We start from the raw sequence: 13,627 nt of genomic DNA on the forward strand, positions 1-13,627 counted from the left end.
CCCCCCCAGCATCTGTGCGAGAAGTGCAAGGTGCTGGGCTACTACTGCCGGCGTGTGCAATGACCTGGCCGCCGGCCTTGCCGCGCCACCCTCCCGCCCGCCAGAGAAGACGCCACCCCCCGCGTGTCCCCTGTGTGTGTGCGGGGGTGTCCTCGCAGGCTGACAGGTCTAGCGGGGTGGGCTCTTAGGTTCTTGGCTCATGTATGTTGACAGTGTTACTGATGTTGCTATGTGCCCCCGGAAGGCTGAGTCTCTGAGACTCCCTGCAGTGGATGTGGGTCTGTGTGAAGGGGTCGGGGTGAGCCGAGGTCAGCACACAGGACCCCACAGAGCCCTTAGTGTCCCCCGTAGGCTCTTCTCTGAGACTCCCTTTGGGGTGAGCAGCCTCGTATTGGCCACAAGTGCACTAAATTTACTGTGAATCCTAGAGCCTGCAGGGGACTGTCTCCCCAAGACCAGCCAGGCCGCCTTCTCCCGCCCAGAACCTTCCAGTTGGCCCTGTGTGAAAAGCCACTCTTGCAAAGCCCCAGTTTTCCAAGTCAGCACTCATGGTGAGCTGACACCTGTCCTAGCAGCTGCTGGGGAGTGGGCACTTCTGCCCCCTGCCACTTTGAGCCCCAAATCTGACCGCCTCTAACGTCACTGGCTTGGCACCTGGGTGCTGCACCCCACCCCCCACAAACCCAGGGGTCAGGGACGGGAGGCACTGAATGTTGGAGAGTGTTCCAAGGTGTGACCTGGTGCATGTCCAGCTGCGCCTCCACCCCCCCACCCCCCGACCCCCGCCACATACTTCCCCTCTTGCTTAGATTTTGTCGGTCCCATTCCCTTCCCTCCCTCTTCCCCTCCCACCCATGCTGGGGGGCCACCCTCGGATGGAGGCTGTAGAACCCATCAGTGGAGCCGCTCTGGCAGGAAGTACACAGGCCTGGAAGATCCAAGCCCCAGGTTCTAATGCTAGCCCCGCCAGTGACGCCCTATGGAGTCTTGGGAAGGATTCTCATCTCTCCGTTTCCCCACTCGTCCCATGAGAGAATGACAGCAGAGAGGTGTTCTGATGTCCGGGGGTTCATCCTGGCTACACACCGTCTCCTGGAGCAGAGAGCTTTATTTGGAGAGGGTTTCCAGGTCCTGTACACCCACTATCCTGTATGCCGCGGGAGTCAGTCAGTCACTTAATAAGTGAAACCCCAGCTCTTCCTGTTGTCCCCTACCCTGCAAACATGAAGAAGTGTCCCCCCCTTACATAGGCAACCCCAGTACAAGCTACAGAACCTCTCATTTGCAAAGCCGGGTTGATGATTCCTACCTCCCCAGGGGACAGGGAGGCTTCTTGGCGCTCACACTGGCCAGGGCCACGCTGTCCCAGCAAGCGGGAGGGATCACCTTCCTCTTCGTTCTCTCCCCAGTGAGAAGCCCTATTTTTATTGTTATGTCACCCCTTCCTTTCTCCCGGGGCGAGGGGAGGGGAGCTGGCTTGTCAGAGCTGAGTCACTTGATTTTTGCCCCAACATTATGCCTCTGTGGGGGGAAAAAAAATCAGACCATGAAATGGGCCTGAAATTCAGTGTTTACCATGGCTCAAGGACACCCAACCTGTGTCCGGTCGCCTTTTGTTTTCAAATGAAAATGCTTTGTACAACTGAGGAGTTACAGCGAAGTGTTTATCAGGGGTCCAGGGAGTGAGACAAAGAGATGGAGTGAGTGTGTGTGCAGCCAGAGGGCTGCAGGGCAGGTTTGTGGGGGAGGCCGTGCCCTCTGAGCACTTAAGAAGAGAGTATTTGCTCCAGCCTGAGCCCCATAGCCGCCTCCTTCCGGCCACAGGGACAGAGTGTGGGTCCCTGGCTGAGAAGACGCTCACCGCCCACCTCTGAGGAGGCCCTCCCGGCTGCTCCCTGCCTGCTCCACGGTGTCCGTGAGCCAGAGTCACCCTGGCCCAGGGCTCTCCTTCCCGGAGGGGAAGCTGTTACTGTCAGCCATACCAGTGCCCTGCTAACGAGAACATTTGTTGTGGTGGACATTGTGCTGGTCTCTGCTGTGTGGACCAGGCTCAACACTTCCAGGGACCTAGCCCCATGGGGGAACCTTGGTCTCAGAGTGCCTGGGCTGCAGTTGTGGGGGAAGCCCACACCCTAGAAAGAACCCAGGCTCCAGACCCCAGGAGGCCAGGGCGTTCCACAGGTCAAGAGGGGAAGGGATATCACCCCAAACTGACCTTTCCAGTGGGCTTGTCCAGCTGGCAGCCACTGCACCCCACCGTCTGTACAGAGCCGGCCAGCGGGGGCTGGGCCTCCCCCGAGGCTGCCCTTCTGCACCACCCCCTCCGGTACTGTTTGGCTGAATTGGGGAGCTCTCTGGGCTCAGCGAGAACCACTGCTGTCCAGGCTGGTGCTGTGAGAATTAAGTGCTCAGAGGGCCTGGGTGCCGTGGAGACAAGAAAGTGTGTGGTTGTAGTACATTCAAAAGGGACAATCGCTTGCAGTTAGTAGGTCTAGAGATCCAGTTGGGAGAGAACGGTGTTTACCCCATATGAAGTATTCAATAGTTCTACTTGTGAATTTGTATTTATTTTGAGTTATACTTGACACAGAATTCCTTTTGTGTTGTTTTTTTTTTTAAGAAAAAAATACTATGTGTGTATTTTGAAACGAAAATTCATGGATGTTAAAATTTCTGCATGGTTTCCAATTTTTCTCACAACACTGAATTTGTTACCTTCTCCCGAAAACTTCACAGTGATTTTTGTCTGTATATATTTGAGGGCTTTTTTTAAGAAAAAAAAAAGAAAAAGAAAAATACGATTGCTTGATTTTTGAGGTTAAACAAAAAGAGAGGCATTTTCAAAACTTCAGAGCTTTCAGGAGGGCAATAGAATATCAAAGGAAGATTTCTGGAAGTATTTTTTGCAAACCTTCTGGTCAAGCTGCAAGAAAATATTTATGGTGAGAACTTTTCTCTGTTTCCTGTTTTGTTTTTGCTTTTTTTTTTTTGGTTTGGTTTTTTTTTTTTTTTACTATGCTTTGGTCTGTAAAAAGTCTGCAACTGAATTACATTAAGAAGGAAATATTGTCTACATAGAATATTATATGAAGTTGGTACATAATTCTGATGAGGAAAAAAAAAATCTTTGCAATTCTTTAAGCCATATTATTGTTATTCTCTGTTGTTTTCCTTGGATGAAAATATCAGTATTAGGTAGCCAGCATATTATTCAAGTGCTTAGACTTATTCATGTGTTCCTGTCCTGTATTTATACATATGTGTATTTGGGAAAGTATTACTTTTTGTAAGGGAAGCTATTATTAGATACTTAGTGAAAAAGGGAATGGTGAACCCTTTGAGCCTCTTCAGCTGAGGATAGCACAGCATTAGAACCCATTCTCTTGCACCTTCTTATTATTATCTTGTTATCATGGTTATTAATCTTGTGGGGGTGGAAGTGAGCCAGGTTAGGAGGAGGCGACATGTACACAGCCCCTCCATAAGTCGGCCAGCTCCAAAGATGGCCTCCTTGGCCTGGTCCAGGGCTCCCAGTCAGCAGGGCCCAGGGAGGGAAGAGGAAGCAGGAGGGGGATTTCTCCAACCTCCCTCTTTGGAGCTTTGCCATCTGAGCCATGCCTCAGGGCCCTGTGCTCTTTGAACTTGGATTTGTCACCCAGAGCCCTGAGACCTGCCCTCCAGCATCTAACGGACTTGAATCTACTTGGAACAAATATTAAATCCAGCATCACTACATCATAGCCCAGAGTGACAACTAACCCTGACGTTTGGGAGGCGTCCGGTCTTACGGGAGCTCACCGCTCTCTGTTGTCAGCTTCACCATTCAACCTCCTCCACTCCTGTGTGGTGACCCTGTCGGTGTCTGTATCTGTTAATATGTGTGTGTCCAGCTAAAAAGACAAACAGAACCCGTGGGCCAGCTCGGAGGGTGCGTGGAGAAGCCTCCCAACCTCTCCTGAGGGCCGCCCTTGGGATGGCATTCCGTCGTGTGCCTTATTCTTGGAGAATCTGTATACGGCCTGCCTATAGAGATATAGCCTTTTCATGCTCTATTAAAAGAACTTTTAAAACCAAGAGAGGCTCCTGGGTTTCCTTGTCTACACAAAGCATCAGTGGGGAGCTGGACATTTTCACAGACGCAGGAGGCCACGAGGGGTGGGGGGCCTTGGGGCCGCCCCTCTGGTCTCTGAGTGTCTGGGATGTCTTGTCTCACCTTGTCTCTACCCCAAGCATTCGCCTCCTCCCAGCCCCTCTGTCCCCAAGCAGACATTCTCCAGGGCGAGGGCCCTTCCCAGGCAGGGCCCCAGACTGGGCGAGATTGTCGGCACATTAGGTCACGGCTCGCTCTGCAATGGGGCTCCCGGTGACCATATATAGGAGTGAATCTTCCTCAGAGACGGCAGCCCCAGGCCTCCGCTGCAGCTCCCATTTGGCCTTCTCTCCAAGCCCGGGATTTGGACCTCAGATGCTGAGTATCCCACAGTGAGCAGACTCAAGTGTCCAGGACCTCCTGGAAAGTCCCTGGGAGAGGAAACAGAGGGCCCTTCTTCTGAGCAAGGACCAGGCTGGGCTTTCTCGACGTGGGGCTCTCACCGAGGGCCATGGCTCACAGAGCCTGGAGCCACAGCCAAGTGAGCCTTAAGGAACCACCTGCATACGGAGCCCCTCCACTCAGGGTCAGCGCGCTTGTGGTTCTCAACCCAACTGCTCACCAGAATCACCTACGGGAGGATTGGTCCCACCCCAGAGATGCTGAGACACTGACTTGGGTTCCCTGAGGTCCTTAGAGTCCCTGATCAGTCCCACATGCATGCTTGAGAAGCACCAGGCTTGGAAATGGGCCTTATGGTCCTGTGGGGCTGATGGGGATGGGAATGAGACTGTGCGCAAGGGGCTCTGCCTCCCCGCTGGCCACCCCATCCTCAGCTCCATGCACTTGCTGCCAAGAATACAGCACCTGGGGTGTGGTGGGAAGTGGGTGGTAGGGGAGACTAGAAGTCCAAGTTGTTACATGGAATTTTCAAATTTTTAAATTTTGGCAACTAGTTTATTAAATAGCCAAATGACATGTCTATCGTTTATTTATTATTTAATAAATTTAATAAACTATTTAATAAACTAGTTGCTATTTAATAAACTAGTTGCCCACATGTCTATGGGCCAGTCCATGCCTCCAGACTGCAGCCTTTGAGATGGAGCAGAGAAAACAAGATGTAAGTCCTTGGGATCAGGGAACACAGATGGGAAAGTGTGGGGAAGAGGCAGAAAGAGAGGTCCCTGACTCCCAAAGCATGATCCCTTGCCTTCTTTGGAGTGCACAGTGAATCCTGAAATCTATCAAGCCCTTTCCCTTTATTGGCGCAGAGAAAGAATTCACTTCTGGGTGCCTGGCCTCAGGCTTTGTGAAATGATGGGCAGGGCAGGTGGGTGTCATTGCAGCCAAGCAGTGAGCAGAGAGGGGACCCAGTCCAGAAGAGTGGGCGAGGAAGAGAATAAACCCCCCAAAGAGGGCATCTCCCCCTGCAGCCCAGGGAGGGCTGCGCTCCCGGTACAGGTCTGAGGACTCGGAGTCCGTCCATCTCAGTGGCCCTGTGCCCTGTCGTGCTGGCTTCCAGATCAGTCCTGTCTCTCACAGCTGGGTGACCCTGAGCAGTTCCCCTGGCCTCTCTGAGCCGTGGCTTCCATGGGGATGTTGTGTGGATAAGTCAGCCCAGTGAACGCAAGGCCCTGTACACAGCTTGGCAGCTGGGCGGCGGGTAGGGGGCCAGCACTGTGGATCGCTTGCTCCCACTGTCTGTGGCTCAGGCCAGAGATCACACAGGGTGTCCACGGGGACACCAGGCCTCCAACCCAGGAACCTGGTTCTCTTGTTCACTCGCTGAGCGACCCCATCCTGGGCCTGAGGAGTCAGGGCTACCATTCGATTTTCTGCCCTTATGTGTCGTGTGCACGTGCCCATGTATTTGTTTTGCTTTGTTTTCTGTGGAAAAAAAAACAAATCCAAGGCAAGCACAGCCTGCATTTCGACATCTCCTGGAGCCGTGGAAACCAGTAATTCCCCTGGACAGGAAGGATTTCCGGTTAGACTTAATATCCACGTCCAGAAGCAGCTGGCAGCCAAGAGTAGAGAGAGCGGAGTCCACAGTAGAAAGGGGCGTCAGTGGACCCAGATGGGAGGGCCCAGCTCTGACCCACCCCTGCCTCTCTCCCCGTGGCGTCCTCCACCACCCTCACACCCCTAGTTGAGGCCTTCAGAGAAAAGGGCTCACTTGAGGCCACTTGGGGGGCAGAGCAGGATTTGAACCTTGAGATCTCACCTCCTGGTGCAATGTTTCAGAGGCAGAGCCGGGGCTCTGCCTGGAGCAGCGTGCTGTGCTCACAGCTGCAGAGGTGGGCGAGGAGGGCTCCAGGGCAGAGGTGGTTTGGGGAGCGGGCAGCTCCAGCCCGTGAAGGCCTTGGTGTAAGACACCAGACACAGGGAAGGGAAACCAGCCAGTTCCCCAGCATTGAGTTGGTTGGGGAGAATATGAGCTCAACCACCCCCCCACCACCACCTCAGCACCAAAGGCCTTGGGGGCTCAGGGGACCCTCGTGGGGCCCAGATAAGGCTCCTAGCACCACCCTCTTCTTGAAACACATGCGTGGAGCCCCCGTGTCCTTATCTATGAGCTGGGGCACGCGGGACCGACCACAGGCTGCAGAGGGTGCTCTGTGCCGAGTATACCTCCTCTCACTGGCTCCCGCTGCCATGTGGCTTCTGCCCTGGGCCCTGGCCACAGGCACACATCTCTCCTGTCGCTCGGGGCTCATATGTGCTCCTAACGGTCAAGGCAGGAGCCAGGGCAGAGAACACTATGGCAGGGGGGGAAACTGAGGCCTAGGGATGGCCCCGATGCCCCATACTGGCAGACGGGTCCTTCCATCTCCACGCCGTGTGCTTTTTCTGATTCCAGCCAGAGACTCCAAGTGCCTTTCCACCAGCCTGATCAGGCCTTCAGCAAATGACTAGGGGTGAGCCAGGGCTGGGCCCCGTGATGACCTGGGTGGGGAGTCAGGTCCTGCCTACTCCCAGACAGCTGGACCCCAGCTCCCCACAACCTAAGGTCGGGCATCCAAAGGCCACCCCAGCTGCTCCCTGGCCTGCCTCCCACATGGTGTTGGGAGGGGAGACAGGGCAAGAGAAGCTGACATGGAGGTGGTGATGACTGGGGAAGCGCTCCCGCAGCCGGAGGCAGGCTTTTGGGTGTTCTTGGAACTCTGGCTGGAGCCAGGAACAGCCTGTCCTTGGGCACAAAGGCCCCTCCTCACACCTCTCCACACTTCTGCAGAATGGTTAGAGGCTTGGGTTCGTGGTTCCCCATCTCTCTCACACACACACACATTCACATACCTCTTTGCACTTGCTTGCACTAACACATATCCACACACGGACACACGTGCACTCACACACTCTCAGACACATTTACACACACATACCACAAACATGCACGGCTGCAGCCCGTTGGGAGTACTGAGGGGGTAGGGAGCCCCGAGGGCAGCCCCTCTCCCTGACTCCTGTTAGCCAAGGGTCACTTTTAGAGAGGAGGAAACTCCCGCCCAGAGGGCCATGGACTTCATGCGACTCTGCCACCTTCCCCACAGGCTGTACCTCCCTGCCATGAGCCAGGGGTCTCTGGAACCATCCAGTGGGTGAGAGAAGTCAAGCCCCAAACAGGGGTCCAACACACTGACCACAGCCTGTCCTCGGATCGAGAACAGTGGGGCGAAGTCTCGGCTTGCCAGGCGTGATGAGGGCCCTGTGAAAAGTGGGTCGTGTGAAAAGTGGCCTGTGATGAGGGTTGTGCAAAAAGTGACCTCATCTGTTAGACACGCGTGTTGAAGGTGAAGCGAGGCGGTGCCCAGGCTTTGGCTTTGTTCTCAAACAATCCAGAATATAGACGGGGGTTGCTGAAGCGAGACTGACAAAATGGTGACCCTGTCCTAGTGAGGGTCCGGGACCCTGGAGACCCACTGCCCTGCACTCTCTGCTTCATGTTCCACTCCTGGGCGGGAGATGAGCTCAGGGCAGCTGGACCAAGGAGGTGCGCGGGCATCATGGGGGCAGGGCCTCCACACCTGTCCCTGCCCTCATTCAGCACCATCCCCCCCACAGCCTGTGTAGCCGCAGCACTGGTGTGACCTGGCTCACCCCGGGGTTAAGTGTGGAATGAATGAGTGAGGTCTGCCCAACATCCAGTGCCAGCTGCTGGGCTGCATAATCGGCACGAGCATCTCAGTCTCGGTCTTTGCGACAACTCCGTGAGCTGGGTGCTAGGATGAGCCCTGTTCACAGAAGAAGAAGCCAAGGTCCAGAGAGGTTGACGACTTGTCCAAAATCATACGGCTGATGACAGCAGAACCTCTGCCTGTGCCCCTTCCCAGACCCCCTTCCCATCTCTCAGCACCAGGGGTATGTCAGGGCCAGGGTTTAGTCCCTGCCTCTGGCAGCTGTGCCACCACCCAAGACAGCCAGGCATGGGGCCGGCCTGCCTCAGCCCCCAGGTCTCTGGGCCCCTCACACCTGCCCGGCCGAGCCTGTCAGCCTTCCTGTGGTAGTCTGGAGCCAATAACCAGCTAGTGCAGCTGCTGCAGTGGTTACTGCAAACCTGGGCAGAAGCTAGAACTGAAGCCAAGCCACTCAACACAGAACACAAACCCCCAGGAGGTCTCCACCCCCTTCCAACCCTCTTGAAAACCTCCCTGGGGGCCTCTTTCCCAGTTGCAAGGGAGCCCTGCTGCTACCTCCACTACCTCCAGGAGAGCCAGGCCAGCACCTGTGCCTTCTCTCCTTGCACGATCACCCATTCTGGCCCTCCCCTACCCCGTCTCCTCAGCCCTCCCACCACTGGAGCCCTGTCTTCATGCCCATTCCCCATCCACATGCTCCCTCTTGGTCCTGGAAGTGAAGGTCCACGCCAAGCCCTCCATGCTGGGAGCTGAGTAGCATCCTCCTCTCCTACCTACTCAACACCCACCCTCTCCTCTGGTCACCCCCAGAGGTCAGGGCCCAGCCCCCGCCGCCCCTCTGCACCCAGCTACTGCAGCCTGTGGGGCAATTTGGGATCCAATCCTGCCTTGTATGTCCAGGATTGTGGTACCTGCTGTGACCTCCATTTCAGCACCCCCTCAGTTCATCCTGGCAAGGACTCTGGGGTCAAACGGACTAGATGCAGAACTGCAGCTTCACTATTCATCAGCTGTCGTCCTGAGCCGAGCCTCCCCCACCCCAAACCCCAGGTTCCTCTCTTGTAAAATGGAAATGAGACTGCCTGTCCCCCAGCTGAGGGTCATTGTCATGATTAAACACCTGGGAGGTGCTTGAGCTTTTTTTAGCTACTGCGCCAGTCATGGAGGGGTGACAGACCCCTGGGCCTGTGCTGCCCTTGAAATGCCATCCTCCCCCCACTCCTCATAACTCCCTCTCTGTCTTTTGCCTCCTATTACACCTCTCAGCACCTTGAGCCAGGCCTTCTGAAAATTGTATACCAACCAGGCGGCAGATGAGGCTTTGCCCCAGGACAGGATGTGAGTCTGTCTGGTCCTTGGACTGTAGACCCTCCCCACACCCTCCCCAGACACCCACACCCTGTTCCCCTCTGACTGGGCTTCTGCCTGAGTTTCCCTCTTGCGCTGCAGCAAGTGACTTTGCCGAGCACATAACTAGTCTTCCTCTCTCTGGAAACCTGACCCATCCCGACCCCACAGTGGAGACTGCTTCAAACAGTTTGGCCCAGATCTCTCTCCCCCAATATCCCTGGCAGCTCAAAATTCGCCCCCTTTCCTCTTGCAGGAATCTGCTGGTCCCCTGGTGCCTCCTGGTGGTTAAGTCTGAGAACTGCGGCTCCCTGCAGGCTGCAAGCCTTCACAGGGGGACTAAAGGGGATTTATCTTTTTGCTCTCAAACCCAGATGAGTCCTGATCACTCCAGCACAGTACTACCCAGGCCTCATGCAACTTTGCTTGAGTAAAACTGTCAAGTGGTAATATATGAGTTTTCCTTCTTGATTATAAAAATAATACATACACAATGTGAAATGGAAAGAATACAAAAATAGGAAGATGTGAAAATTCTTAGCAGCCCAATTTCCTCCAGAGACACCACTGTCGAGTTTGGCCCTAACCTTCCCTAGACTTTTTGCTTGTAAAAATATTTGTATCTGTAATGTACATACACACACACACACACACACACACACACACACACTGGGTTATACTTGACGTGCTGTTCCATAACCTGCCTTGTTCTCATCATCACCATTCCCTGCTAGCACAGAAATCTGTTTTGTTTGACTAACAGCTGATTGCACTCTTTTATTAGGTAATGTATTTATCAACTCCCTATTGAACAACATGGGTGTTCTTGTTTTTAAAAGTCAATTTTTTTTTCTTAATTACCTTTCTGTTTGGTACAGTAGGAGGATCTAGGGTCAGGACTTTTATCTAAAATAAATAAAGAGCTCTTACAACTCAATGATAAAAAGACAAATAATCCAACTTAAAAATCAACAAATATCTGAATAGACATTTCTTCAAAGAAGATGTCCAAAGGATCCATAAACACATGAGAAGATGCTCAACCTCATTAGTCATTGGGGTATGAAAATCAAAACCTAAGTGAAATACTACTTTGACATCAAGACTCAGAAAGATGAATAATAAGAAGCGCTGGTGAGGCCATGGAGAAATCAAAACGCTTATGCATTGCTTGTGAGAATATAAAATTTTCTAGCCACTCTAGAAAACAGTTTGATGTTCCTCAAAATCTTAAACATGAAGTTGCCATTAAGGCTAGCAATTCTTACACATATGTAAGAATTACATATGTGTAATTCTTACACAATATTATTTACAGGTAATCTGTGATAAATTAAGCTACATATTCTAAATCCTAGAGAAACCACTGAAAATACAAAATGAAGAACTAAGTCTAATCCGTCAATAGTCGAGGTAGAATGAAATCATTTGGGAGGAAAAACTCAATGCAAAAGAAGGCAAGGAGGGGACAAAAACCAGATGGGACAAAGATAAAATAAATAGAAAGGAGGTCAATTTATATATTGATAAGTTGAATATAAGTGGCCTAAACTTTTAATTGAATGGCAGAGTTTGTCAGATTGGATAAGAAAGCAATGCCACCACTTACAAGTTCCTTGTCTTTTAACTCGAAATCTTCCTTTCAATACCCTGTTTGTGACACAGTGACCATTGTTTCTTGCCATCTGAAATTATATTAGCCTTTATTAGTAGAGGGGCTCCCCTGGTGGCTCAGACATTAAAGAATCTGCCTGCAATGCAAGAGACCCGGGTTCTATCCTGGGTCGGGAAGATATCCTAGAGAAGGAAATGGCAACTCATTCCAGTATTCTTGCCTGGAGAATCTCATGGGACTGAGGAGCCTGGAGGGCTACAGTCCATAGGGTGGGAAAGAGTAGAACATGACTGAGCAACACACACACACACACACACACACACACACACACACACACACACTACCAGCAGAGGGCACTAGAGAGACACTTTGTTAGGTAAACCCATGTGTGGTTAACAATTTTTCATATTAAACTTTCCGTGTTAGAATCACTGTGTTGTTTCTATATTCTGTCTGGATCCTGACCAATGCATTGACACTGGCCTGATCCTAGGAGATAACCCTACAAAGATGGTATTTAGACATTTGTTTCGCTGTGCCCTTGGGCTTGAAGGCATGGCTGAACAATAGGAAGTGGAATGATGGTGATGCATGGCATGCAGTGACACCACAGTGCTGTCACCTGCGGTTAAGTGACGAGAGAAGCACATGTCTCGGGAAGCCGGCTGCACACATGACGGTCATGGCAGTATCCATGACCATAAGGACGACACTGTGGGGAGAGTTATTTTGAGCACGCTTGATTGTTTACCAAAAGAAAATGACAAACATGTCCTTTAATTCTCGGCTTATGTTAATGTCTGAGAACCAGAAAGCTTCCATGACAACTCGAAAACATCTTTCATTTCTTATACAAATGGACTGACATCACTCAAACAAAAGTTTAACTGTGTAATCAGTTGAATTACAGTATCGTTTGAATTCACAGTCTCGCTAAGGCTTTCATGTGAAGGGCATCAGTGGAAAGGAACCGGATCCTGAAGTTTGTGATGGGGACATCTGTTTGGGCCCAAATGAAACTAACAACTTGAACCCTCCAGCCACTCCATTCCTCCCTTGCCTGTGCAAGTAGCCCACCCTTCTGAGTCTGAGAACAGACTTCACCATGGATGGGTGCTTTGAAAGGTAATACCCAAGACCAACCAAGACTTCCATCACCAGGTCAAATCTCAGCATTTTCCAGAGGGACAGGACTTCAGAGAAACAGCTTGCACACCCAAAGAATTCTGAGACTTTACATCACATATTTTTAAGCAGATTTATTGTGATATTGTTCACATGTCATACAATTCATCCACCTGAAGTGTATAATTCAATGTTTTTTCCAGTATATTCGCAGATATATGGAGCCATCAGAACACTCAGCATGGAACCAAGACTTTCTCTATTCAACCTATTCCAGTGGACCTCAGATACAGATCTGACTTGTGGCCTCCAGAAGCTGTTCACTGAGAAATTTTCTCCTCTCTGGGCCCACCCAAGCCACCAGTCCCCACAAAGCTTGGCTGAACAGGCTGACCTACCCATCACCCAAGAGTGTCCACCTGGAAACTCAAGCGAAGCATCTTTCACAGGCGGAGGGTCTTATCCCAGCTTCCCGGAACACGCAGTGAATAACGTATCACAAGTCAGCCGTGACTCTAGTGGTCTGGTGGCCTCCCTTTTCAGTCTTGCCCCCTCTCGCCTACACTCAAATTCTCAAACCTTAGTTGAATTGTTATCTGAAAATTCAGAGACCTAGATTCCACCCTCAGAGACTGGTATTCCACAGGTCTCAGCCATGGCCTGGGAATCTGCATGCGTTCCCAGCACCGCATGATTCCTAGGAGAAGCATCACTTTAGACCTTACCAGACCTTGGGAGCACTGACTGACATTCCTTTTCATGGAGCAACATTCTATAAAGCCCAGCAGTGTGTTAAATTCTCCCACATCCTTATACTTGCTACTCGAAAGAAGTCAGACACAAAAAGCAAATCTTGTAGGATTCCGTTTCCACCAAGTTCTAGAACAGGTAAAATGTATCCACAGAGACAGAATCACTGGGTTCCTGGGAGCAGGCACAGAGGTAGCTTTCTGGAGAGATGGAAGCTTTCCATCTCTTCATGGAGATATGTTCTTTAATTTAATTTGGTGGCGATTACTCAGTGTATGAATTTGTCAAGTCATTGATCTGTACATTTAAAATGTGTGAATTTTACTGCAGGTAAATTATACCTCAATGAAGTCATTTTTTTTTAGATTTTATAATTTTTTTTAGTTTTTAAATTATGAAAGCATTATAACATATTTACAGGACACTTGGAGACTACAAAGTTACATATAGTTCCACTATATATTACAATATTTTTAAGTAGATAAATTAAGACTTTTTTAGTTGGAGTTTCAATATAAAACTCTCAAAAATTAATAGAATAAATAGAAAGTAGGAGGAAATAGT

General features: G+C 51.1%; 1 protein-coding gene across 1 annotated transcript in view; it reads left to right on the top strand.

The window, feature by feature from the left end:
• The window catches only part of ZCCHC24 (zinc finger, CCHC domain containing 24), a 73,188-nt gene extending 69,114 nt beyond the window's left edge, over nucleotides 1-4,074 (top strand). Inside the window, exon 6 of the mRNA XM_010834196.1 lies at nucleotides 3-4,074. Coding sequence (XP_010832498.1) covers nucleotides 3-63 — 61 coding nt within the window. The 3' untranslated portion in view covers nucleotides 64-4,074. The remainder of the gene's footprint in view (nucleotides 1-2) is intronic.
• The last annotated feature ends 9,553 nt before the right edge of the window (nucleotides 4,075-13,627 follow it).

This window comes from Bison bison, unplaced genomic scaffold (genome assembly GCF_000754665.1).
Source record: "Bison bison bison isolate TAMUID 2011002044 unplaced genomic scaffold, Bison_UMD1.0 scf7180017864029, whole genome shotgun sequence".
Classification (NCBI taxonomy): Eukaryota; Metazoa; Chordata; class Mammalia; order Artiodactyla; family Bovidae; genus Bison; species Bison bison.